Here is a 26,965-nt window from a genome sequence, read left to right as displayed (position 1 = left end):
GAAGCCTTTGCATGCAATTGGAAGAACAGTGGAACTGTCAATTGTTGAAAAACGGTTGTCATGTTGGAAGATCTTGTCAAGCTCCAAGTCACATCGACGCGTCGTGTAGGCCCCCGCCACGTGGCAAATGATTTCGCACGCAGAAAAATTGGCTTTTAACTAATTCGTCAATCGCATACGGCTTTCGCCATAATTCGTTCTTCCTTCCCAACTACGTTTCTCTCTTCTTCTTCCTCCTCTTCTTCCTTGGATACGGAGGGGGTCGAATCTCTCGAAACCGTCAATGGTGCTGGAACGAGCCGCCGAGGACGAGGAGAAGTGGCTCGCCGAAGGGATCGCCGCCATCCAGCAGAATGCGTTCTACATGCACCGCGCGCTGGTGCTCCTCCTCGCCGCCTCCGAGCTCCCTCCGATCACCGTCGCCGTCGCGTCGGAGTTTCCGTTTAAGCCTTCTCTTGGATTATTCCGCGGTGGTTCTTATTCCGATCCTCTTTCTCGTTTCAGGACGCCAACAATCTGAGAGAAGCTCTCAAGTATTCGGCTCTGATGCTGTCCGAGCTCCGGACTTCGAATCTTTCTCCTCACAAGTATTACGATCTCTGTATGTCCTCTCTCTCTGTCTCTCTTTCCCCCCTCCCTGGTGTCACTGGCGTAGTGATGCTGTTGCTCTCTTTCGATACGGTTCGGTAGTTTTGAACTTGAAGGCAATTGGCCGAGTGTGCTCGTTCGTTTCGTATTGTTGGTGATTTAGCCGTTTTTTTGGGTTTGGTGAACCATTAGATATGAGAGCTTTCGATGAGCTGAGGAGGCTGGAGATGTTCTTCAAGGACGAAAGCAGACATGGCGTTTCCATAGTCGATTTGTATGAGCTCGTGCAACATGCTGGCAACATATTGCCCCGACTGTAAGTGACGGGAATGTTGGAAAATCTTTTTGATTATGGCCTCGCTCTTCTCTTTTGGTCTTTTTTTTTTTTTTTGCGGGAATTCTTTCTTTTGTTTATTTGTTTACAATTTGATTGTGGCTGAGTCCTACTTTTCCTTACTTTTTGTGTCTTCTCAGCTTTGCTATAACGTGCTCCTTTCGATATATCTACTGTACTAGTTAAATCCACAATCTTCAAAACCAAATTCAGCTGTTATGGCATGGTAGCTTGTGGTGTGTGGTTTAACCTTCTCCGCCCCTACAATCTATCTAGAAACCCTTTTTATGAGTAGTCATGATGGATAAAGTCAGGCAATTACTGTAAATTGTCAAGTGTGAAGGAAAAAGCATTAGCTCATAGTGTCCTTTGCATGGGCTGGAGTAGTCCCGAATTGATAGAGAGATCAATTATCAACCGATATATAGGGGAGACCCGCCCCAAAAGGCCACCCACCACCTCTGGTGCTCCTTGGGGGCTTGGCCCCCATGAATCGGGCTGAGTCGTTATAAACGATATCTGAGCAGCGCACCAGCCGAAAGTGTGGGATTATCCTACTTGGATTTTATAGTGATACATAAGGGCGACCCACCACCAAAAGGCCGCTACCTCTAATACTTGGTGGGTCGGTAGCCTGAACAAATAAAGTCTGGATGTTTTATGAAGGTGGCAATGACATCCTATTTCACACAATGACCACGTGGATGAGAGAACCATGTGTGTGTATGATTCGTTTCACACCGTGTACGTAAATCAACCTATTTATAACATGTACGTTAATCAATCACACATAACTGTTGCCAAAAAAGAATAAATTAAATCACACACAACTGCTGCCAATCAATATTCTCAGATGAAATGACCCTTAATTCCAGGAGTTGATGTTGGCTCATCCAATACACTCGTTACATCTGTAGTAACTTTTTCTGTATTATGACGCTTCGTTTCTAACTTCATGTGAACATATCTTTTTTCTTGACAACATTTCTGTAGCTGTATTACTATCTTCATCTTATTATGTGTATCCTTCACTCACACTTAGATCGCATAATTGTTTCCCTGCCAATGTCTTGTGGGTGCATTTTGAGTTTTTCTCTCGGAATTCCAGCTATCTCCTATGTACTGTGGGATCTGTGTACATCAAGTCCAAGGAAGCACCTGCCAAGGATATCCTTAAAGATCTTGTCGAGATGTGTCGTGGTGTTCAGCATCCAATACGGGGCCTGTTTTTGAGAAGTTACCTATCTCAAGTCAGTAGAGATAAGTTACCAGACATTGGTTCTGAATATGAAGGGTATGAGTACTCGTTCTATCCTTTCCCACTTCACATTCAAGTTCTTCAATAAGGCCAGCCTCCTCTTCCTGGATATAGATCTGGATGTGAGACAGGGCAACAATAATGATGACGCTCGTACTCTAACAGGCAAATAAATTTGTGTTTGCTCGCTAAAAAAAATGCCACAAAATACACGTTAATGACGCTCTATTTTATGTTCATGCTTCGAATTTCAAAGGGCTTTCTTATTTTTGTCCCTTGTTGGTTCTGTTCAAGGTAGAGATTGACTCTTCAAGGAAGTATAAAGAGACAAGAAACATGTCTGAGTTTGTACTTGTGGTGAATTTCATTAAGATGCTGAACTTTTGCTTCCTTCCTTCCTTCTTTTTATCCAGGATAATGTAGTTAGATTTGATGCATTCTCTCTGTATACCATGTTTGGCAAGCTTGTAGTTCATAAGTACTTCTTCTACATACATTAAGTTGTTTATTGAGAATTAAATCCTCTTATAGATCCAAATTATAGAGTACATCTAGCGCTGAAGTGTTGTGGCTCTATTAGTCTGACTTTGTTGTTATATCTTCTCTGGTTACTGTCGGTTGCTCCGTTCATTCTTATGTGGTATATAGTAAGAATTGGACGTGATCGGTGATTGGCTACAAATTAATAGTCTTGATCAGTTGGCCCATTGATGTATCGGCTTCTATGTCAACCTGCAGAGATGGCGACACTGTTATGGATGCTGTTGAATTTGTGCTGCAAAATTTTACTGAAATGAATAAGCTTTGGGTCCGCTTGCAGCATCAGGTGAATCTTGCTCACCCTTATGCTATACTTCAACGACATGCACGGTGCCATAGAATCTGCAATTACATGCTACTAGTGCATCATGAAATTATAATTTTTTTGGCATGTAGGTTTTATGGTGCTTGTCTGTCATTCATTGTCTATGGTGATCCTGGTTTGAGGCATTCAATCTGACATTCTAGTCGCAGGGTCCTGGTCGGATTAGGGAGAAGCGGGAAAAAGAAAGGAGTGAGCTTCGTGATCTCGTAATAATCTGACATTATCTTCATCCAAGTTTCATTTCTGTTATATTAGGACACATGAATTAACTGTGACTAATCATTCCAGGTAGGGAAAAACCTCCATGTTCTTAGTCAGATAGAGGGTGTGGATCTTGGAATATACAAAGAAACTGTTCTTCCCGGGGTCTTGGAGCAGGTACCATGACCGATTATAGGCATCGGCTATTATTGTCATTCTGGTTACTGACTTTGAATTTTGTTTCTTCCAAAACTTGCATCATACTCTTTGGTAATATCAAGATAAAATTGTCTTTGAACAGGTTGTCAACTGTAAAGATGATCTTGCCCAGTATTATCTGATGGAATGCCTGATCCAGGTCTTCCCAGATGAATACCATTTGCAGACCCTTGAGGCATTATTGGGTTCTTGCTCTCAGCTTCAGGTGGGTAGCTGTTTTTATACTTACCTCACTGTTTTTATTATCATGTGTGATGCTATAAATAGAACAACTTAATTGTTTAGTTTTTTGCAATCACTGCCGCTACTGCTATGATGACACCGCTTCTACAACCTCGTCCCTTATCCATCTGTATTAACTCCATTTTCCACAAAATTAAACTTTAATGAAGGTTACTTATGTGTTTAAAAATTAGTTAAACTGTTGGGAGACTAGCATTGAGTTCCTGGTTGATTAAGTCATCGTGGCAGTCATATTATTACAGTTTCCATGAGACTTGCCTGAACATCCAGATCTTTTAGCCAGTAAGAACAACTATTGCATGGGAAGATCAAAGTATTGCCAAGTTGGATGGGAAGCTTGCCAGCTTTGCAATTGGGGGCTATGTTCTACCAGAACTTTGAATTCACTGATGAGTATAAATACTTCCTTTTAAACTGGCTCTTTATCGGTGCCAAATTGTCAGTATAATTTTAATGCTCATTTTAAGATACAAGAAAAATTCCTTTCAAACTGACTCTTTATCACTGCCAAACTGCAAATATAATTTTACATGCTCATCTTAAGATACAAAAAAGTGGATTTTGGAACAAAGATGGCTTACTTAATTGTTCTCTAAAAGAAAGAAAAACTTGGTATCTCCCCTAGTCATCCTACACTGAGCAGTATACTTTCAAGTTTTTTTCTTTCCTTTCTTTTCCAACTGATATGATGCAGGGCTGTGTGGTATAGCTTCTCATAAGTAGGAATTTGTCATCTTCAAGAACCCATAAGTAGGATATATTTAATGCTGCTAGTCTTCTAAGAGAGATAAACTGATAGATCCCGTAGAAGTTTGAACTTTTTTTCTTTCATTCATCTGAATTGATTTTGGTACTCAGCCAACTGTCGACATCAAGATACTGCTGTCTCAGTTGATGGAAAGATTGTCAAATTATGCTGCTTCAAGCCCAGATGTAAGTTAGCATAATAAAATCTTGTGCAGATCTTCTTTCCCCGACTTTATTGACATTTTCTTCGGTTAATGTCAGGTATTACCAGAATTTCTGCAAGTCGAGGCATTTGCTAAGTTGAGCAGTGCCATTTGGAAGGTGAATAGCTAAGTTTGTGTCCTGAACGATATTCAGGCATCAATTTCTTGTAAAGATCCCAAAATTCAATTCATGATAGTTCTTTTAGCTGTTCTGAGCTTACACCCAGCTGCAGACTCTTGACAAAATTTTGGTGGTGATATGGAAAACGTAGATCTGGATTTCAAACGATAATTAAAACTTCATGAGAGGAGCTGAAAAATTAATCACAAAAACAAATTCAGGGATATAGTGCCAGTGGTCCTTAAAAATTCACCCAAGCTCTATGCTTGTGACCCTGAAGCTAAAATTTTAAAGTTTTTGAAATGCTCCTTCTTTTGCAAACTATCTCTTAAATATTCATTTTGACAATAGTTGGTCTTCATCCTCATTTAGGAGAATTTGAGTCATGTGTTTTGGATGGCAGCTTCCTGGTTGGACTGCCAAACCCAAGATATGCAGTTAAATTTTACTTAAATTTCTTGAACTTCTCCCATTATATGCATCACTTGGAAGAAACACGATCAGCATCTACTTAACAAATGAGGTCTGGGAGTAGGGATCAATTAATTCTAAATGATTATTGAGGGATTAGATTTTCAAATGTAAAAATTTTGGGACTAAGATTGAAGCTTGGAAATTGATAAATGGGGAGGCAAACAAATGCCTAGAGAGATTGAAACAAAGGCCTGTTTTGATACTATGAAAATTTAAGGGACGACAGTCAATTGATTTGAAAGCTTAGGCTATTACATTAAAGCATTTTTCTATACTTAAATGAGGTAACTGTAGGAAAGAATTCATGCTAGTAAGGATGTATTCTACGAATATGTAACTGCTAATTGCATGTACTTGTTTGAGTTTGACAAGACTGCATTGAAACAGCAGAACAAAGATGTGGAGACGAAGAATTCATATTGCTCAAGAGCATTAGATTACAACTTTAATAGTCTGAGTAACCATATAATGCAAGCTTATAGGAAATACCTTGAGAGAACCAAATCTAGGTCTTTTGCATGTCTTTCAATGATTTTATATCTCCATGGCAAAATTTTGGACCTTAAAGTTTGTAGGATCCAGGTTGATAAGTTATAATCTGATGGCAGGTTATAGATGCCCATGCTGAGATGCCAGTTGTTGGAGCCATTTCTTTGTATGTTTCTCTTCTCACATTTACTCTCCGTGTCCACCCTGATCGGCTTGATTATGTGGATCAAATTCTGGTATATGCTCTTCTTATACTTATTGCAGTTCAAGCATTCTAGTTTTTTCCAACACTATACCATGGTATTGGACTGATTTCAGTGAGAATGGATCGTGTCTTGAGATCATACTTCGTGTCACCATCATTTTAGAGAGGTGTATATGGGCATGATCTATCATTTCTGTGAAAACTGTTGTGCAGGGAGCCTGTGTTAAGAAGCTGTCCGGCAAACCAAAGCTTGAAGACAGAAGAGCAACTAAACAAATTGTTGCACTCCTAAGTGCTCCGATAGAGAAATACAATGATGTTGTCAGAGCCTTGACACTTCCTAATTATCCGCGCGTCATGGAATACCTTGATAGTTCGACAAACAAACAAATGGCAATGGTTATAATTCAAAGCATCATGAAGAATAACACCTGCATCAGGGAGGCTGATAAGGTCTGTATCACCCTTTCACTTTGTATTTTCATATTATGAATTTGTGACTGAGTTCCGAATTTGATTTTGTAGGTTGAGGTGTTGTTTGAATTAATCGAAGGACTTGTTAAAGATGTGGAGGGAATAGCTGTGGATGAGGTACGGAAGTATATTATCATTTCTTTATTTGCAAATCCTGTACTTGATTGGTAGAGGTCTATAGGGTGTTTTATAACAATTAGATGGCAATTGACTAAGTTTTGCTCATCGTGTCAATAGGTATTGTTAAATAATGTTATATGACATATATCTTTGTGTTTTCAACATTACTTTACTTTCTTCTCTTTCCTTCTCACTTTTATTATATCAAACATTGACTGTAGCTTGATGAGGAAGACTTCAACGAAGAGCAAAATTCTGTTGCTCGGCTTATACATATGCTATTTAACGATGACCCAGAAGAAATGCTAAAGGTAAGTAAATCATGCTCTGATGCATGTTTTATGCTAATTCTTTATGAATATAATGACTTTGAGAGAAGACTTGTCTGTTATTGCTGTCTGCGTATGGGCTTTTATGGAGAGAATGGGGATTCGGCAGGAAAGGAGAAAACCTGTCTTGTTTGTTAAGGATAAATGACATCACCTGGGAAAATTTTAAAAAGAGGTTTGATCACATGACATGTGTACATCTTGGGCTCTGGGATAGATTGTCTCATATCGGTTTGTGAATTACTGCCTTATATCTGTTAGAGTTCCAGTTCAGGAATAAAATTTCTCTACCATTTCAACTGAAAAATTTCTTTGACTGATGAAGAAATCCTTTTGATAGTTTTTTACAGAGTTATGGTTAGCTTTATCATAGGGAGAAATGCGGTCTGTGTATCTTGAGAAACTTGTTATATAGGAAAAGGCTTATTGACAGTTGCACCCTACTTGAGCAGAGATTAAAACTGATCCTGATTAATGGGTGATTTAATTGATTTCACATATGTTATTTATGAGGTAACCAGTACTCTGCTTTATTATTGCTTCATATTTCTTTGACTACAAAACAGTTGGTAATTGATTCCATGATTGTTCATTTGCAGATTATATGTGCAGTGCAAAAGCACATAATGGGTGGAGGTCCAAAGCGCCTGCCTTTTACAGTTCCACCTCTTGTTTTTTCTGCTCTCAGGGTATGCTTTTATTCTCCTCCACTGTAGACTGACCTGTTGAAGACTTTTAATTGATTATCCACTTGAAAACTACACAATGAGATCCGAATCGGATGAAAATTCGCAGACATAGAATCATCTCAGAATTGGTATAGTATTTTTCTTTATTTTTGCCCCCTTACCATTTACTTAATTGTTGGATTGCCTGTCAGTCAGTTAGACATTTATATTTATACAAAAAGGAGGCTCCTCCAAAATAAGTAGCTAATATTAGGCACTTTTGGGTTCACTAACTGCTGATTTCCATCTCCACTTTCAACAGATATTTGGTGTGCATAAATTACTTAGAGGTGCAGATATTCTTTATTTGATGGAGGAACAACTGGGTAATGGTATCACTAGATCTAAAGCATAATTTACTTATTAGAGTCTAGATAATTTGTGTTTTAGATGAACGAACAAACTGAATGCGGATATCACAGATCTGCTTAGCTTCCGCACCAACTTTTGAATCTGAATTTGTTTTGGTCTCTGATTTAACAACCTGAAGACAATGCATCCTATAGGTAAAAGTTTCATGGTTGCCATAAATAAATACTGCACATTATGCTTCCATTAGAGCTATTTTGTAATGAATATATCAGGAATTGTGAGGTAGAGTTTACTTTTGGCAGCACTATCTATTCCAATAAAAAAGGAGATGCATCATAACTGCTTAAGCAAAACGTTTACGTGGCTCCCATTACTTTATCACATAAAGGGGGTTGCTACAAGGGTCACAATCAAAAGCATGATAAAGCTGATTGCTTGGAGTTGTTACTTTATTGATGATGTACTCTTTGCATTTGTCAGAATTCCTTTTTCCCCTTTTGTCCCCTACCCCCCTTAAGACAATATGAGCTTAGATTTTCTTTGCTTAAATATTCTCAAGCAGCCGGACGGTTTGCTACAATAAATCCAATTATGTCTTTAGTTTTGTGATTGTACTCCGGCATCACTTTGAATATTCTGAACTGGAAGTGAGTCAAGGCAACAGTTTTTTGTCAGCTTGGATTTCACATTGTGAGAATTTTGTGGAACCACTGCCAACTGTTCTAAAGTTTAAGCTGTTAGATGAAAACATGGTTTAATATTTAATTATTCTAACACTCCTCCTCATGCTTAGTCTGGTCTTTTGCCTAGCGGTAAGCGTGGACATATTTAATTGGGGAGGCAAATGGGGCCTGGAAAGATTTGAACTCAGGACCTCTTGCTCTGATACCATGTGAGATTTTCGTGGGACCACTACCAACTGTTTTAAAAGCTTAAGCTGTTAGATGAAAGTATGGTTTAATATTTAGTTATTCTAACACACGTAATATGTGTTTTACCCCTGTTATATCCATGTAAGCCTGAGTTGGATTTTGAGAAATATCCGTACTCTGGAGAGATATGAATATGGTTTTTAAACCTGCTTGCTTGTAATTTCACTTTGTGATTCTGGAGAGGGGAGCATACACAAGGATAAATACTGCACCATTTGAAGAATGTAAGCTTAAAATATTTTTGCTAACTAAATCTTTAGGACTTGTAACATTTAGTTATAACCCAAAGAGACTTATCCAGCGTAGTTTTTTTTTTTTTGGTCAAAAATCCAGCGTAGTTAGCCATCTTCAATTTTCACCTGCAAGTGGGTAGTTTAATCTTGAAAACTATAAATTAACTGCCTCAGACATTGTGTTGAAATCTACAGTTGGTCAGACGTTTGCAAAGTCAAGATGGTGAAGTTGTGGGAGAAGAATTGCCTGCAACTCCTAGAAAACTTTTCCAGCTTCTGAACCAGGTGTAGTTCCTTATGTTTATTACTGCAACTCTTTGAGGTGAAGTAAACTTGTTATACACATGGACTTTGTCATCTTTCCATTCTCAGTTTTTCAGCAATTTTAACATTCTAGTATTGATTGATAGATTTCTGGCAACAAATTCTTTATGAGAAAACTCAAACAACCTCATACCCGGTCCTCTTGCTTAGTATGAATTCGCATCCTAGGAGCCCATGCCCCCACTGTTCTATTTTTTCACAACTCTGCTCTTCTTGCTTGCCCCGGTATATGGATTGGTCAGCCTGCCCAGCTTCTTCCATTTGATTTATAGGGGTTTCGACCTTGTCCATTAGAACGATCCACTGATAGCTCATTCTTCTTTCTCACAAAAGTGGACATTGTTGTGCAAAGTCTTTTCCGAAACCATTTTTTAACACCATTTTCATTATCTTGCCTGCAGTTATTTTTTTATTCTGCAAAGTTTTTTCTTATTCGCTAAGATCTGACCTATCATCTGTTTTACTTTTGTTTTCAGATAATTGAGGCTCTTTCATCTGTACCATTTCCTGAACTTGCACTAAGGTTATATCTGCAATGTGCAGAGGTATGCTATGACCTTTTTCTTTTCCCATTCTTCTTTTACCAAATGAGGTATGGTGTGATTTAATTCCTTGTTAAGGAAGAAGAAAGAATTTCTTTTTTTCCCTTCACTCAGAACTGAAAAGCTGTTTTTGCTTTTAACATCATAAACATTAAATTTTTCAGAAAGATTCAAGTGGCCCTGATTTTGATGACTTTTAAGAAAACTTATTATACCTCTGAAATTACCTTATTTTGGGATCACTTTTGTCAATATTATCTGACTGAAGAGTTTGAAAGTGGTAGTGACCTGATTCAAGATAGAGCCAACATCAAATAACCGCTTTTGTGAGATACCCTAAATTTTGGTTTCTAAAAGAAATAAGCATTTCTCCAATTTGAGACCAAGTTATGGTGTTGAGATGAGTTCCATATAAGTCTTGCCTTGCTCTCTGTTTAGTTAGGAAAATCGTAGTCTCAGGCTTTCAGATTCATGTGCATAGGTTTTGTACATTTGTCTGATACTCGGAGACTCATGATTTCCTATCAGCAATTGTGAGCTGTGGCAACCAAGGCCATGCTGTGAGCAAACCATTTTAACTCTCAGTTTGCATAACATTTTTGGCATTGCATGTGGAATACTAGGCTGCCGGCGATTGTGATCTTGAACCAGTGGCTTATGAATTTTTTACCCAGGCTTTCGTACTATATGAAGAAGAAGTCGCGGTAATTGCTTCATACTGTTGATGTGTTTTTTACAAGATTTCGAGTCTTTGACTGACAAATGAGGAACTAAGTTTGTTGCTTTGAATCCATTTCCTTTAACGATATTTTAAAGGACTCCAAAGCCCAGGTTACAGCAATACATTTAATTATTGGGAGTCTCCAGCGGATGTCTGTATTTGGTGTTGAGAATAGAGATACTTTAACACACAAGGCCACTGGGGTAATAATATGCCTGTAGATTTTTCTGCTTCTTTTTCTAATTAAATTATTAAGGACAGAGCCTAAATTTTTCTCCCATGTTTGTCAGTATTCTGCAAAGCTTCTGAAGAAGCCCGATCAGTGCAGAGCAGTTTATGCATGTTCCCACCTTTTCTGGGTCGATGATCAGGAAGGCATTAAAGATGGGGAAAGGTGCCTGCTTCCCATAACATCTACTTTTTCACTATTTTCAGCTTTTGTTGGGGACTCGTTCGTGTTTTTGCAATAGGAAAAATGAAAAAGAATACTTGTATCGATATTATCCTTTGGGGGATTCATTTTTGCTCTTGGTTCAAGGAAGTTATTCCTTTGCCTGGATGATGAGTATAATTTTCTTCATTGTATTTCGCCTTTGTTAGTTTTTGGGGAATGTGCTCCTTTTTTCAAATGTATGCAGGAGCATGAAATTTTGGATATTTTCTGTAACTGCAGGGTTCTACTTTGCCTAAAACGTGCTTTGAGAATAGCTAATGCAGCGCAACAGATGGCCAGCGTTACAAGGGGTAGTACTGGGCCAGTCACGCTGTTCGTGGAAATTCTGAACAAGTGAGTGAGATTTTACAAAACTACCCGTCTTTCTTAATGCCAAGAAGTCTTTTTTGTTCCTCGGTGCAGTTGATGGGAATATGTGTTTCAGGTACCTCTACTTTTTTGAGAAAGGCAACCCACAGGTCACAAGTTCTGCAATTCAGAGCCTTGTTGAGCTAATAAAGAATGAGATGCAAAGCGATTCCACGACGCAGGATCCGGCTTCAGATACGTTCTTTGCCAGCACGGTTCGGTACATCCAATATCAAACAGAGAAGGGAGGCGTGATGGGTGAGAGGTACGAACCGATTAAGGTATGATCTCCGAGTGAATCGTAGGTTATATTTATTCAAAACCCAGCGGGTGCGCATGTCATTCTTTTGGCCCGGGCACATGTTCTTGCTGAAGAGGGAAGCTTGAAGAGGTTTTGGCATGGACTCTTCAAGAAAAGAGGTGGTTCGGGTTGCTTCGACGTTGATTATGATGGTCAGGCAAAATTAAGTTATTTGGTATATAGATCGATCGGTGATTTACTGCAATTCAAATGCGAATGAAGAAAACAGGCCTCTCTTGTACAGCTATTCTTTTGTTCTTTTTGACCTTTTTCGCTCCCCGTGAGGCAAGACTTCTTCTTCTTTTTTCCTTTGTTTGCCAAGTCTGGAATAAATTCATGGCCAAGGCTGGTCATAAAATGTGATAACTGCTTACATGTTATTGAGCAGATTAATGGAAACTAACTACTCCAATTACACCATCGAGAAAGCAATACGAAAGTGGGCATAGCTCTCGCTAGGTCGAATCCAAATGCAAGCTTTATCCAGTAATTTGCTTTTGATAATCACCTCGGTAAATCTTCCATCCTAGCATGACCTCTGATGCATCTTTTAAGTCTTGTGCATATTTTAGTAATTAATCCCGTCAAATCTCAAATCAAGAGACGGGAATTCACATTCTCGCCTTATACTTTCACTTTTATGTTACTTAGCAATTTATATTATGTTGCATACCTAAAATATTGTGTGTACTGATATTATGATTCGATAAATATTGCAATTTCGTGTCGTGTGTTTTGTTTTAATTGGAGAATGTACCTACATGATGGGGTTTGGCCCTACTTCAAATAAATTTCCGCGAGCTCTAACGGATAAATTGATTGGTGTGGGTGTTTATTTTGTTACAATTTTCGCGTGTTATTCCTTCTAGAAAAATTCAAGTTGACACCAACATAACAGATATAAGTAAAGTGATGAGTAATCAGTAAAGAGGTGTATGAACCACGGCCCTATGGACGAATGTCTGGGAACAACTGAACTGACGAGATCTTTGACTGAGAATATGCGGTGTCGGTAGTATTGGCTATGATATAAGACGTGTAAACCGCTTGAGTTTTATTGAGCAAATCAAGAAAGTAATTTCACCAATTACACTGCCGAGAAAGCTATAAACTAATCAGGATTTTTTTACCTGTGTATGCATCTTCTTTTGTCTAAGACAAATTACTCAGGATCTGCAACTCAAAGACTATGAACAATTCTTAACGAGAGATGTATTCCAGCTTCGCCAGTAGATTGTGGCAGCAATCCTATCTGCTAGGCTTCAACAACTCAGATAATCGTTGCCTCCCCACATGCTGGCTATGAAATTGCTTCCAGGTTCTTCTCCTCCTGTTGAAGGCTAACCAAATTCCTATAGAGTCCACCGGGTTTTGCAATGAGCTGGTCATGGCGGCCTATTTCTGCTACCCTGCCGTTTTGCAGCACGGCGATTCTATCAGCATCCCGGATGGTCGTCAGCCTGTGCGCCACTAAGATCGTCGTCAGGCCTTCCATGAGCTTGTCAAGAGCATCCTGGACCAACTTCTCCGACGATGCGTCCAAAGCACTGGTCGCTTCGTCCAGGAGGAGGATCGAAGGGTCCTTCAGGATTGCTCTTGCTATAGCCACCCTCTGTTTCTGTCCTCCCGACAATTGCACTCCCCTATCCCCAACATGTGTTTGGTACCCTTCCGGCATTGTGCTGATAAACTCGTGGGCATTCGCCGCTTTGGCCGCCTCCATCACCTCTATTATCGAAGCTTCTGAATTTCCATACTTTATGTTCTCGTATATCGTCGTGGCAAATAACGCTGGTTCCTGCTGGACCAAACCTATTCTTAACCTTAGCATTCTCAAGTTCAAGTATTTTATATTACAGCCATCTATAAGAACTGATCCAGAGATGGGGTCGTAAAATCTCATCACTAGGGAGATCACGGTACTCTTTCCCGACCCACTTTGTCCTACCACTGCAAGACTCCTTCCGGCCGGAACTTTCAGATTCAAATCTTCAAAGATGCGGATATCCGGCCTGGTCGGATACCTAAAACTGACGCTCCTAAATTCTATATGTCCTCTGACCTTGAGCACCATTTTCGACAGGCGGTTGTGAGGATTTATAGCCGTCCTCCTCTTGAGGATACGGAAAACAGACCCTAGTGCTTGTGTGCCCTTCACAATGTCTGGTGTGAGAGCAAGGGTCTCTGCAATGGCTAATGCAGTAACTATCAAAACCACGAAGGACTTGATAATGTCTCCAAAGTTTGACTCCCTGCGCTTGATTAGAACGGAAGCATACCAAAGGCCTAGTGAGTAGGAACAGAATGCAAAGAACTGTGATATGCCATAGCCAAAGCCTGATATGTGCCCTCGTATAAGCGCTTGCTTGTTTGGTTGGGCTAATTCAGAGGCAAACTGATTTGAGATCCGGTCTTCAGCACCGAATGCAGCAACCACACGAATGTTTGCAATTGCTTCGCGTGCCAATGAAGTGGCCCGAGAATAGGCACTGCTGTAGTCTCCTCCAAATCCCTTGAGAAATAATTGCTGCATTGTTTTTTCGGGATGTGAGGACACACATAGATGTTATTTTTGAGATAGAGAAAAGTCTGGTTGCACATTTGAGCACTCAACAGTCTTGAAAGCAAAAACATCAACTGGCGGAATGCCAGAGATGAGCTGAATTTGATCAACAAGTTCGTTTAGCCAATTTGGTAGACAACAGATTCACGCAAGCATCCTTTATCATTGTCTAGGATGGTTTCAGATATTTACCTCAGTTATTGATGCTCCAACAAGGAGAGGGAATGAAGCAATGACAACAGCTGCTATCCGCCAGCTTAATTTGAAGGCAATGACAAATGCTGTCACTGTGAGTGCTAAATTCTGTGTAATGGTCGATAGACGGTCAGCTAGAGCACTCCGCACCAATGTTGCATCTGCTGCTAGAATTGATGTTAGGGAACCAGTGCTATTCTCCTCTAAATCAAACCACCCAATCTCGTTGGTGAGGATAGCTGCATTAAAACCGACACATTATTCCAAGATAGTCTCTAATTGAATTAATCTCAAGAATGGAAATTTTTATGGAAGCCTAGTGAAATTCATTTTTGTGTTGATTTCATGATCTGGATCTGTAAGTAAAATTTTCAAATTACTCTAGTAATCAAATTGTTAGCTGAAGAAAAAGAACCTGAGAACATTAATGAGCGAACACGGGTTATGAGGCGTTCCCCCATCAGCGTGTAGAAGAAATGCTGTATCAAGTAAATCGGGATGGTAATAACAGCTACTCCAACAAATAAGAGTACTAGCCGATCGACCTCGTGCTTAGCTTGATGAGCATCAGGTGAATAAAACGCAGACAAGACGTGGGTGATCCCAAGTGCAAATAGAGGAGCTTCCATGCCTGCCAGGACTGCACCAACTGACCCAAGCAATGCAAAAGGCCATTCAGGGGCATTCAGTTTTAACAGCTCCCAGATTGATGCAGAGGGAGCAGTGTCCCTTGGGGGGATGTCTTGGTTACTTCTCTGTGGTTTTCTAGTGTGCTCACTGTTAAAACTTCCTCGGAGGCTTGAATTTGCAGAAGAACCCGAGTGACATATTGAGCTCGATTGAGTGTCGTTTTCGGTTAACTGTAGGCTCACAAGGGTCGCGTACTCACCTCCCTTAGATAACAACTCTAAATGGTTTCCACTTTCAACTACCTTGCCGCTTTTCAGGACAACAATACAATCAACATCTCGGACTGTGGATAAACGGTGTGCGATGATTATCGTCGTCCTATTTGTCATTATTCTATCAAGTGCTTGTTGGACAACAAGTTCCGATTCTGCGTCGAGTGCACTGGTTGCCTCATCCAAAAGTAGTATCTTTGGGTTCCGTAGCACAGCTCTTGCAATGGCAATCCTCTGTTTCTGTCCTCCAGAAAGTTGGGTTCCTCCCTCTCCCACCTGAATTATATTTATTGTCAAGTATCATTCTTTCAAAAAAATTATTATGCGACAGTTCAGACAGAAAAAAGGGTACTATCCCAGGCCGCGGACTCATTAGGTGAATTTTACTCCCATATTCTATGTAAGCCAGGCAAATGGGAAAAGTATAGGTAAGAAACTTTCGTGTGCACATACTTCAGTGACTGCATTTGATTACTGAAGGGAAACTCCATTTATGAGAATAAGGTTTCTCTTGTGCCTTTTCCTTGTAATGTCGAAACCTTAAGTCAGCAGTCCTTCTAGAGAGACGAGCCCTGATAATCAGAAGAACGCACCTGAGTGTAATAACAATCAGGAAGCTTTTGGATGAAGGAATGTGCATTCGAAGCTTTAGCAGCTTCTACGACTTGATCCGTTCCGGCATCTGCTTTGCCAAATAGAATGTTAGCCACTATAGTAGTGGCAAATAGTGCTGGCTCTTGGCTAACCAATCCCATTTGCTCTCTCAGCCATTTTAATTGAAGAGTCTTGAGATCATGTCCGTCGAGCAGAATCTGGCCTACAAGTATCATAACCCACAGATTGATTTTATTAGCTGTCAGCGATAGAGTTTTGACCATTTGGCGATCACTGTAAAATTTGGGTTCAAACTCATTGCATGATAATAGATACCTGAAGTTGGATCATAGAACCGTTGTACCATGGAGATTATAGTACTCTTTCCAGAACCGCTCGGACCAACAATCGCTATGCTCTTACCAGCGCCAATGGTGAAGCTCAAATTCTCAAATACCATGTTGGGACGGGACGGATAAGCAAAGCAGACCTCACGAAATTCAATTTCTCCAGCTATTGCTGAAAATTTTTTTCCTCCATCGGATCCCTTAGACGGCTTATTATCTGTTCGTATCATGCTAATGATATTGGCGGCAGCTGCTTGCCCTTTTGCAATGGCAGCAAGGTTTGGGGCAGCTTGACCCAGCGCACTGCAAACATGAAAGTACTTAGATCTTATCAGAAGAAACAATGAAAAGCGTCCAGAGAAAACAAAAGGCTGGATGTTACCAGCGGCGTGCTAGACTTACAAACCACTGAAGATAACGTTTATGATGGTCGTGAATGCTTTCCCTCCGTTTGTATGGTGGTGCCTGACGAGAATGCTGGCATACCACAGAAGCAATGCCCAAGCACAAAATAAGAGAGCATATGTAAAGCCGACACCCACTCCTTTGGCGAAACCGCTCTTCTTCCCCAGTTTTAGTGCAACTTTAAGCGATTTAGAATATGCTTCCACTGCTTTGTCCTCCCCTACAAAAGAGTATACCGTTCGAATCTGCGAGATAACCTGATCCATGCAAAAAGGATTAGAATATAATTGCTACTTCAGTGACTATAATCAACTTGTGGGGTGAAGTAAGCAGCAAAGCAAAACATAATTTGGGTTTTGGGAGGAGAGGTTGAGTGAAGTGTCTGAAATAGGAAGACAATGCTTACTAAGAGAAACACATTCATTGGGAAAGCTAGTGTCTACCTCTTCCGCAACCTTCCCTGCTTCAGCATAGGCAGCTTCACCTTTCCCTGATAGAGTAGACATGGTAACAGTATAAGCTCCTCCCGCAATCGCTATCAACGGAACAACAGCCAAGGTCAGAAGCGTGAGCTGCCACACCGACGTAAATCCAACAGCAAATCCTACAACGAATTGCGAAAGGTAGCGCAAGGTATGGCCTGTCTGCAGTGCATAAAAGGAATAAGTTGTAGAAGTACCCTTATCACAACAGGGATTGAGAATACAAATGCATGCAGATTTCTTTCGCCGTATACCTTGTCGCCTATTGCATCTTGTACTAGTATTGCATCGCTGGAAATGTGGTAAAGAATATTACTATCCTTAGCTTCCATATCAAAAAAATTGATGTCCTTTCTAAGAACTGCCTCGAGATACTTAAGTCGCAAACGGGCCGTTTGCCTCTCCCCAGTTTGCATCCAGAATGCAACACCTAAAAACTTATATGACCAGGAATTAAGCTCAGATAGGGATGGATTTTTTAAATTTGTACAGTTGAACAAAATTCATCCATAACGAGCTTGATGCATACCTATCCACGCCGATGCAAACACGATGAGTCCTAGATACACGAGGTACAGAGCATACTGCAAAAATATTAGAATGTCAGATGCATACTAGCTATAGAAACATTAAGTCCGAATTGTCAACTGCAATTGCTTACTGTCATTCTACTGTGATTCAATTGTCAGTGACAGTCACTCAAAAAAAAGTAACTCACATCACTGATATCCGAGACCCATAGTCCCGGAAAAGTGACTTTTTCACTTGTACATGAGTATGCCGATTGATCGATCACCGATGATGTCGTGATTTGCTAGCTTAGGTAGCGACAATGTTACGATCAAACATGAGCCAAACAAGCACCACTAACGATACACGACAATCCGTTCATTGGAGCAATGAAAACCAGTTACTGTCTTCTCTCATAAATCTATTCGAAAGCATGGCTGATCGCACTGCTCTGTACTCCCGAGAGAATGAAGCCAAACGGCCATGCATTACCTCAGAAACACGGGAAGACAATCCGTGGGGATCGGAAGACAACTTTCCAAGAGAATCAATCAGCCGGCCGAACAGAACGAAGAACATGGGGAGCGCGGCGCCATGGACGCACGCGCCGGCGCTTCCGACGAACATCAAAACGTAATCAATCCTGTCAGCAGCCACAAACAAGCCGAAGAAGGAAACGCTCTGCTTCTCCTTATCCTTCGCGGGCTCCGACTGCTTTTCCGTCTCCGGCGGCGGCGCCAGAGCCCGACCATCACGACCAATGACACGAGCAAGCTCGCGCTCAAGCTCAAGCGCCTCCATGATCGCTCAACGACGACAACAACGGGCACCAAGAATTTGAAATGCAGAGCTTCAGAAAACGGGAACAGAGCATGAGAGAGCGGGCACCACCATGGACTGCTCGTCCGAGGAGGGAGGAAGAGGGGGAAGGTCACAGGTCACACAGGTCAGCTTTCCCGCCAATAAATGCAGGGAGGAAATAGTTGGCCAACCAACAACTCGACTTCATTACTAGCCCACACCGCGTCGACAGAGAGAGAGACAGAGAGAGAGACAGAGATGGAGTGAAACGTAGAAGACGAAGAGCGATTGGTTTGACGAGACAGCGTCCTGCGCATGACGAAGACTCGTTCGTTCTTCTCTCCTTTTCTCTGGGGGGGGGAACATGTTGAATCCAACTGTTTCGGTTTTGCCGCTTCTTGCAGAGAGCTTTTTCAGTCATGGAGTTCCCTCGAAATTTATTAGGTCTCTCCTCTTTTTTACAGGCGACATGTGCCCGATCGAAACCATTGGCTATGATGTTATGGGCATTAAGGGCCACACGTGTCATGGAAATATATATATCCATAAACTTTCCTCTCCTAAGCAAGAGCTTAGACAGCTTCATCTAAGGCACCATGCAAATCTCGGCATCTCTTAGACGTTAAACACACAGAGGGTATTCCCTCCGTCAGGTGTATACATCTGGACAGGCAGGAAGGCCCTAGTCGGAGCTTCGGCTCGTGCTCTTTGGTGAGGATTCACCTTAACTACCAATGATCCAAGAATTAAGAGCCGCACGTGTCATATATCCATAAACTTCACCAGAATCACCAATTCATGGCTCAATTTGGGATCTTTATAGTTGTATAATTTCATAATAAGCGAAAGTTCGGAGCGTTGGGTGATTGAAATCAAAGTTCAGTGGTTAGTTTGCAAACAATTGACTCGGCTGAAGTTTACCCGTGGTGAATTATAGATCCTTATCATTTGATGAAACCCCCGTCTGTGTACCTCGTTACTTTCGACTTTATTAGGTTTGTCTGAACGTATTGCATGAGGGTCGTATGAGTCACCGGATCATAAAGCAACAAATCCTTTCTACTTAGTGTATATGTCTTAATTGAGATGCAATAAGAGCAAAGTACCCTGAACATGTAATAATAACTCTGTTATCTCTAAATTATGCGATTGACTCGATTTTGGATAGAACGAGTCTGTTGGACAATACTGGCTTCGAATCCTCCAATTTAGAGGAAGAGGAGGTTTGAAATGAGACGGGGCTTGCAATTATATACATCTCGTGGCGTGCTGACTCGCTATCTCCACACCAATTGAGAGTACTTATGTTTCGATAAAACGAAGCGATACTAAATTTTCGTGTTCCGCTCTTCAAAAAAGAGGACGTTCACATGACATCATGCAAAACAGACGGTACAAATATGGAACACGATGTCCCAAAATCCTTATCCATTAAGGAAGCGGACCATCAATGTGTATCAACCATACTTCATATAGCACAGGAAACCGATGCATGGGCAATGGTGGTGGACACAAGTAGAACCAAACCCAACCAACAATTTCCGTGCATAGATTAGAGGCTCAGAAACTCTCATCCGTCCAACATTGTCAAGTTGGCTAGCGTCATTAATTACCGATGCATCATTGTGAGTTGTACGATAGCGAAGTGTTCGAGGAATTCATTGATGATTCTCATCCACCGAGTTAGCTGCTTTGGGTCCCCACGTCTATACGCTCCATAATGTGGGCATTAACTTGGTATTTGCTCAGAGTTTATTTGTAGAAACATAAGTAACTAAGATATTGAACTTCGCAGGCTCGCCTTTTTCCCATATTCCAATGTGACAACTCAATAATTAAAACGACTATATTCCGATGGACGGCGATGTCATGTCAATTTGTCAAGTGATGCGCGAGTAACAGGACGAGCATTCTTAGCAAGTAGGGACGGAAAAGTTGGGAGACGTCGGACCAAACGTCGAAAGGTGGCCTCGCCCGATCCCTTGTCCCTATCGAATGTTACCAGAGCAGTCCGAAGTGAGAACATAAAGGGAGGTGGCTTGATTAATGGGGAAATTACCGAAGAAATCCCAAATCTATTACACTTGTGCCAATTCAGTCATAAATTTTTCAATTGTGCCAATTGAGACCTAAACCTTTTGACGATTTGCTAATGTAATCTATCTATCCAATTTTGGTTGAAAATCACTAACATGGATGTCGATCATGCCTACGTGGCGTGACCGGTGCTGACCTGGATAATTTTTAATAATATTTTTTTTACTTTTTCCTTTCTTTTTCTTTTCTTTTCTTTTCTTTCTCTTTATCTTCTTCAATGCTTTCCTACTGTAAGCCGGTGACTGGTGGGGCCGGCGAGGGTCGTTGGGCCCTCGCCGGCCACTAGCTAGGCGAGGATCACCGGGCCCTCGCTCGCGGCCACGCGATGGCCTCCCCCAATTAGGCGAGGGAGTCCCAGCCCTCACCTAGCCACTGGACGAGGGTCGCCAAGCCCTCACCGGCCATAGTAAGAAAGCAGTGAAGAAGGAAAAGAGAAATAAAAGAGAAAAAAGGAAAAATAAATTAAAATTTTTTAATTAAAATGTTTTTAAAATTTGTCGACGTCAACATTGGCCGCGCTGTGTAGGATGGCCAGTGTTCACGTCAGCGATTTCCAGCCAAAATTGATCATATCGACTCAATTGGCAAAACTTGAAAAGGTTTAAGACTCAATTAGCAAAATTGAAAGGTTTAGGACTGAATTGGCAAAAGTGCAATCGATTTAAAACTTTTTGGACAATTTTCTCCATTTTTCCAGGGTATGAATCATGGTTAACTGACCCAACTCATATTAGACCTCCCGTGCAAAGGTGGCTCGGCCAATACTCGACCAAGAGATATCGATCAATGATACGACGGAATATCCAACGGAATATAATCTAGAAGTAGCGAGACTTCTATTTCAAGAGATGTTTCAATCGTTGTATATTTCAAAACATTAAGAAGATGTCGCAACCATCTATCACTGATGATGAAATGCTTGTTTGGTGTCGAACAACCACCGCATTGATTATGCGATCGCACTCTGTGTCTCTAATAATCTCGAAAAAAGAACCGGGAACTCCTTCTGGAGACCCGATCCAAACATGCATCTTTTGCGAAACAGACGAAGGATGCGCCGAGTTTAAGTTGGAGTGGCACTAGTAATACAACAGGAGAGGAAAAAAAACTCCCGTTCAAACAATACGTCTGGGCGACCTATTTGGACTATGGATTGCGTCTCAACTGGATTTAAGAGGTTTTTAAGGTGTTTCACAGGTCCGTATTGACCCCATTGGACAGTTCATGGTTTCCACAAACAACCCAAGAACGCAATGGGAACAACCATGTCACTTTCAGGATTCATTAATATCACAGAAGATCAAACCGACTTCAGCGTTTTGCACTTCGTGAAGGAAGAGGTTCAGCCACAACTCCGTACCTACTTCTCACTTAACAATTTACAACTATCAACTGGTCCCGGTACCCCGTGATTTAACCTACTGTTCACAGTTTTGAAGACGCGGATAGAAAGAAAGAGAGGAAAAGTATCCGTCAAAAGTGGTATTGTATGGTATCACGGTAGTGTAAGGTTGTCGACCCGCTCGATATAAGGTACAGACGCGACGCGTATTTCTGGCCAGTTTGAAACCGGCAAACCCTTTTTGAACTAGAATGCTTAAACGTGTGATCTGCAAGTTGACCTTTTGAGCCCACATATGACATGTTTAAATAGGGCTGGCCCTTTTTTGACATGAACATGTTTACACGACAAGCATAGAAAAGTGCCAACTCGTGAACAAAACATTTCGTCATTCGTGTCTCAAAGGATTGCTTGTTTATGACACAAACATAATCAAGCTCAATCCAAACATGTTCAACTATATGCTAAGGTTCCCATCACGCTATTATTGGAGTTAAGGACTCTGAGCTTGGTGGCATTGCAAATCCAAGGTGAAATATTACCACTAATCTTGTTGTTTGCAATGGACTAGAACAGAGTGCCGGGTGGTGGAATTGGAAGAGGACCTTCAGATTTATTGTTGGATGGATCAACCATTCACAAATTCAACCCAATGGAGAAAATGTCCTTCGGGCCATTGACCCCTTATTATTAGATATGGAAAAGTTATAAAGCGTGGAGGGAAGAAATTGAGCAATTGGAGGATAAATTTGGCCATGGAATCCATCGAACTGCAGATTGATGCTCCTTAATGAAAGTGCTTCTAGCAACCACTTCGGAAAAGTATCTTTGATTTTGTTGTAACCGACGTTTAGATCGAACAATCATGCACAATTGTCTAAAGACTGCAGTAATGTCCATTCAAACTCGTTGGCACTCAAGTCTAAGTTCAGAGAGGTTTGTCAAATTTCCCAAGCATTCGGAATAGAGCCAGGGAGATTGTTACGAGCCGGGTGTAGAGTATCAAGGGAGCCTAATATGCAAATGGAAGATGGAATCTCTCTGCCGAAGCAGTTTTTTGGTGGCCCGAAAGATGAGTAAAGGGAGTGGTAGAATTGGAAGCGGCCCCCAGGTACGTTGTCATTAAGGTCAACAGTGATAAACTCTTTCCAGGGAAATTCATGTATACCTCCCTTAACAAGGTTACTAGAAATATCAAGAATACTGTAACGTGCCTTTCCCTAAACCCAATACCATCTTGGTATCTGACAGCCGATCCTGTTTTGGGCGAGATGTAATTCTCTTAGCTTTTTTTAAGTAGTTCAGAAGAAATGGAAGCTTGGTCAAGTTGCAGGAAGACGATGCCAATGTCTCGAGCTCTGGAAATGTACAATGCACATTGTCGTGAGCTAGACTTAACTCTATTGGGAGCCTAAGGAGATTTTTCAGTGCCGAAGCGATTCTGAAGTCCAAAACACCAGTAAATAGATGAAGAAAGGTCTAGATTAGGAATCGTTCAAGCATTCCAAGGAATGACTTCATTGCCTGAAAGGTCCAACCTGGTTAATTTTATTAAGTTCACAAGCAATAAGGGAATTGATCCTATCAATATGCACTAACTGAGATACAGAGTTTTTAAATTCTTCAACTCTCCGGTTGAATGGGATATTTTGATGGAGTTGCTTGTATACAAGAGGGTTTAGGATTCAAGAGACTTGCTCCGGTTAGACTTCTGAAAAGAAACCGCGATATCATTGAATTTCAAATTGCAATCAAGGAGGTCTGTCAAGTGGAAAATGTCGTGCGGAAGTTCCCCTTGTAAATTGCAAATAGACGCACTGAAAGACGTCAGGGCAGATGATGAATCACGACGGAACTAGGCGAAACAGCAGACATTTCTACTAGATCGAGTTTAAGTTCCCTCAACTCTGTCAAATTTTGAGCAAGCATTTTGAAACCAGTATTTTCAATCTTAAGTCCGCGTGTCACATACGTACCCCCATTAAAGTTTAAAAAGAGATCAAGTAAAACAGGTTTAGAAAAGTAAGAAACTTCAATAGAAACTAGACTTGAAAAATTGGAACAAGAGAGATTGAGGTGCCTCAATTCAGTAAACGCACTTAGTTCAAGCAAAGTGGGTGAGGCACGGAAATTGTTAACAGCAAGGTTGAGGCCTTGAAGCCGGCAAAGTGTGAAGAGCGAGCTGTCGGAATGGAAGGTGCCTTGAAGACAGCCGAGTGCAAGATCGAAGCCGATCACATTATCCGTTATGTCATCACGGGCGACGCCGTCCCACGAGCAGCAATCCAAGCAGTTCTTCCAGTTAGTCTCGACTACTATTTGGATGAACTTGGCACTACATCCGCACCCGCCAGCGGATTTCTAAAATTCCGATTAGCCGAAAATGGAATTTTTTTTTTCGGCGCCTGGTTAATTTGAATAATTGATAATATATTTGAAAAACCTTTGGTAAGTAAAACCTGACCGATAACTTATTGTCGCGACCTAAAATTTCTCTCAGGCTAATGGATTATTAAGACTAAGCCTAACTCGGGCCCTCCCAAACCTACCAATTCGCAACTTAGGGTTTAAGTTTTTAACATGCAAAAGTTTTCATGCTTGGAGTCGCCACTAATCTATTTATGGTAGGTCGATTAGAAACCTAAATAAAACATAGGGAGATATGTTTTATTCCTACGAACCAGAGATTCTAAGCTCGGGGACTTGGTTACGCTAGATCTAGTCTAACGCCCTTTCGGTACCTTTTCTTTTCAAAAAATGTTTATGCATGCAGTCTGGATCCATTTTAACTTAGTCACTAGCATGTAAGGTGATCATGCGAGTGCGCAAACCACCAAAGTAACACCCAATAATCAAAACATTAAATAAATTGCAAGATTGGGAGAATTACTTATCTCGAAGCAATGTAAGCATCTGCATTGTTAGCTAGAAAATCACATCAATAATCCTAATATGATTTCTAATTAACAAGCAGTTCACTCAATATTTTTTTAGGATTTTCACTTATTTAAATAAAAGCTAACCTATGTGTAATGACGTGCAAAAATTAACATGCGATTAATGCAGCCTAACATGCAAACTATATGTCATGCGACAACGTGACCTAATTCTAATGACGGACAAATGATTTATTTTTGAATGAATTTCGGAATTAAGAAAATGCCTAAATTAACATGCAATCTATTCTAAAAAAGGATAATTTAATCTATCCTAAAGTGACTTCTTTTTGGTATTTTTATGAAAATTCGAAATCAAGAATTACCCTAAAATGAACCATCGAGATCAGGATAATATCTAAATTAAACTAGGAAATAAATTACTCTAATTCCTAATTTAAATTAAAAAGTTATCCTATTGATTTATTCAAAGAAAGTTATTCTAAACCTATCCTAAACATGCATCATTATCTTCTAATAAAATCAATTCAAATCCTAACTAATCTTTTTTGGAATTTTCTTTTTAAAGGAAATAAATCAAACAGATAGATGACCACCACAATCAAAACCAATCCACGCGATCCGCAAGATTTGTTTTATTATCTTTGAATTAGGGAAACGATATAAACCGGCGATCATATCCATGTGGTTATGGATATTGATGGAAGGCTATTCGTTTGAATTTGGGAACAAAATAAAATCTACTATCGTATCCAAATAGTTATGGACAGGATAAAGATTTTCCGTGCCAACGAGTATCGTGTCTCATGGTTGAGATCGGATAGTCGTCCCGACACGTTGTTAAGTTAGGAATTTCCTAACTTAGTGTATTTTTTGGAATCTTGCGAATATGCCATGCATCATTCAAATATATCTACTAACCAACAAAAGACAATAAAATCACTCGAATTAGGAATTTAAATATTTGAAACGATATCGGATAAAGTTTCTTACCTAATTTACGGATAACTTCCAAATTCGAGCTTGATGCCGGATCGGGTTCGCGGATCACAGGACGGCCGACTGCGAGTGGTGACAGCGGCGCAGACTCAGCTCGCAGCGGTTTCCGGCTCAATTTGCGGTGGTGCTCGCGAATCACGGGAATTGGCTGACAGTGATACTCGACGGCGAGGACGGTGGGATGATGAGGCGATGCTCAGCCTTGGCGTGAAGCTTTCTGGTGCTGTGGCTTTGCTTGAGGGACACCTAAAGGAGCAGAACAGCGACAGCTGGATGGAGAGGCTTGTAGGAGTTAGGTCGTTGATCAGAATCTCCACCGAGTGTTACTGATAATGGAAGAATGACGTCTGGGAAGCTGCTGGAGTTGACAAGTGGCTGCTTTGACAAGGCTGGGACTTCAATTGCGTCAGGCGGAAGTCCACTGGGATTGTTCGATCAAGCACCAGAGTAGCTGCAAGGATGTAGCACCAAGATGGGAGGCGTAGCATGGGACTGCCATGAAGGAACGTTGCCGGAAAACCTGCAAACACCACTTAAGAAAAACTCCGTGATATTTGGTGTTGTAAGTGACCGTGAGCGCTGATTCGCCGGTGCAAATGTTCGAGCCCGAGGTGGCTGGCTGTTCGTCAGTAAGGCTCGGCAAGGCTGCTTCGTCGTCGAACGGTGAACAGAAACGTCGTCAAGGTCAGTGTCGAGCACGCAGGGGCAGATCAGAACAACTTGCCGTCGTGGAAGGAGCGGCAGTCAGCTGGCAAGGGGTGGCGCCGAAGAAGGAGTCTCGGCCAGAAGATGTTTGGCCGAGAGACCTCTTCTCTCTCTAACCTCACGTACGTGTGTCTCTCAAAAATCGTGTTCTGAAAATTGTGAGAGCCCCCCTAAAATCCTGACCTAATGATGTATATATAACACTAATCTAGGTCAATCAGATGGGCTCTCTAGTCCTAATGGGCTTAGGCTTGGGCTTAGATTTTAATTTAATTTAAATGGGCTGAATTAATTAAGGATAATGGGCTGAATTAAGCTCAAATTAAAACAACCGAGCCCGTTTGACTTGTAACTCCCGGCC

The 26,965-nt window shown here is 41.0% G+C and overlaps 2 protein-coding genes across 4 annotated transcripts; one reads left to right on the top strand and one right to left on the bottom strand.

Annotated features, from left to right (window-relative positions):
* The first annotated feature begins 177 nt into the window (after positions 1 to 177).
* LOC115675021 (vacuolar protein sorting-associated protein 35B) lies at positions 178 to 12,140 on the top strand. 2 transcript variants are annotated; one of them, XM_030597610.2, is made up of 22 exons: positions 178 to 379; positions 505 to 601; positions 781 to 904; positions 2,031 to 2,216; positions 2,919 to 3,006; positions 3,195 to 3,251; positions 3,334 to 3,423; positions 3,548 to 3,670; positions 4,567 to 4,641; positions 4,717 to 4,776; positions 5,862 to 5,978; positions 6,161 to 6,400; positions 6,473 to 6,538; positions 6,763 to 6,852; positions 7,470 to 7,559; positions 9,271 to 9,360; positions 9,876 to 9,944; positions 10,565 to 10,645; positions 10,758 to 10,865; positions 10,953 to 11,056; positions 11,336 to 11,449; positions 11,541 to 12,140. In XM_030597610.2, the coding sequence occupies exons 1-22, from the start codon at positions 284 to 286 to the stop codon at positions 11,749 to 11,751; spliced, it is 2,376 nt and encodes a 791-aa protein (XP_030453470.1). In that variant the 5' UTR covers positions 178 to 283; the 3' UTR covers positions 11,752 to 12,140. The 2 variants fall into 2 exon arrangements, with proteins under 2 accessions (XP_030453470.1, XP_030453469.1); XM_030597609.2 differs by having other exon boundaries at positions 3,189 to 3,251.
* A 655-nt stretch (positions 12,141 to 12,795) lies between these two features.
* Positions 12,796 to 18,900, bottom strand: LOC115675067 (ABC transporter B family member 13-like). Of its 2 annotated transcripts, none has more exons than XM_030597673.2 (10): positions 18,256 to 18,900; positions 17,783 to 17,837; positions 17,508 to 17,683; positions 17,215 to 17,415; positions 16,769 to 17,028; positions 16,356 to 16,669; positions 16,019 to 16,242; positions 14,939 to 15,701; positions 14,521 to 14,762; positions 12,796 to 14,292 (listed from the first exon to the last, which is right to left on the bottom strand). In XM_030597673.2, exons 1-10 carry the CDS (start codon positions 18,562 to 18,564, stop codon positions 13,066 to 13,068), a joined length of 3,771 nt encoding a protein of 1,256 aa, XP_030453533.1. In that variant the 5' UTR covers positions 18,565 to 18,900; the 3' UTR covers positions 12,796 to 13,065. The 2 variants fall into 2 exon arrangements, with proteins under 2 accessions (XP_030453533.1, XP_030453534.1); XM_030597674.2 differs by having other exon boundaries at positions 17,508 to 17,690; positions 18,256 to 18,341.
* Positions 18,901 to 26,965: the final 8,065 nt, after the last annotated feature.

This window comes from Syzygium oleosum, unplaced genomic scaffold (assembly GCF_021117445.2).
Source record: "Syzygium oleosum isolate NSW1041296 unplaced genomic scaffold, Sole_v2.1 Sole_v2.13, whole genome shotgun sequence".
NCBI lineage: Eukaryota > Viridiplantae > Streptophyta > Magnoliopsida > Myrtales > Myrtaceae > Syzygium > Syzygium oleosum.
Note: the sequence above shows the minus strand (reverse complement) of the source record. Positions and strands in the feature narration are given on the sequence as shown.

What these genes read in the sequence shown, in the direction of transcription:
- LOC115675021 (XM_030597609.2), top strand. Translation starts at nt 284, where the DNA reads ATGGTGCTGGAACGAGCCGCCGAGGACGAGGAGAAGTGGCTCGCCGAA. An exon ending in TATATGAAGAAGAAGTCGCG is followed by an intron (nt 10,646 to 10,757) that starts GTAATTGCTTCA and finishes GATATTTTAAAG; the next exon opens with GACTCCAAAGCCCAGGTTAC. An exon ending in TTCGTGGAAATTCTGAACAA is followed by an intron (nt 11,450 to 11,540) that starts GTGAGTGAGATT and finishes TATGTGTTTCAG; the next exon opens with GTACCTCTACTTTTTTGAGA.
- LOC115675067 (XM_030597673.2), bottom strand. Translation starts at nt 18,564, where the DNA reads ATGGAGGCGCTTGAGCTTGAGCGCGAGCTTGCTCGTGTCATTGGTCGT. An exon ending in AAGATGCAATAGGCGACAAG is followed by an intron (nt 17,416 to 17,507) that starts GTATACGGCGAA and finishes TATGCACTGCAG; the next exon opens with ACAGGCCATACCTTGCGCTA. An exon ending in GTTCTATGATCCAACTTCAG is followed by an intron (nt 16,243 to 16,355) that starts GTATCTATTATC and finishes TGATACTTGTAG; the next exon opens with GCCAGATTCTGCTCGACGGA.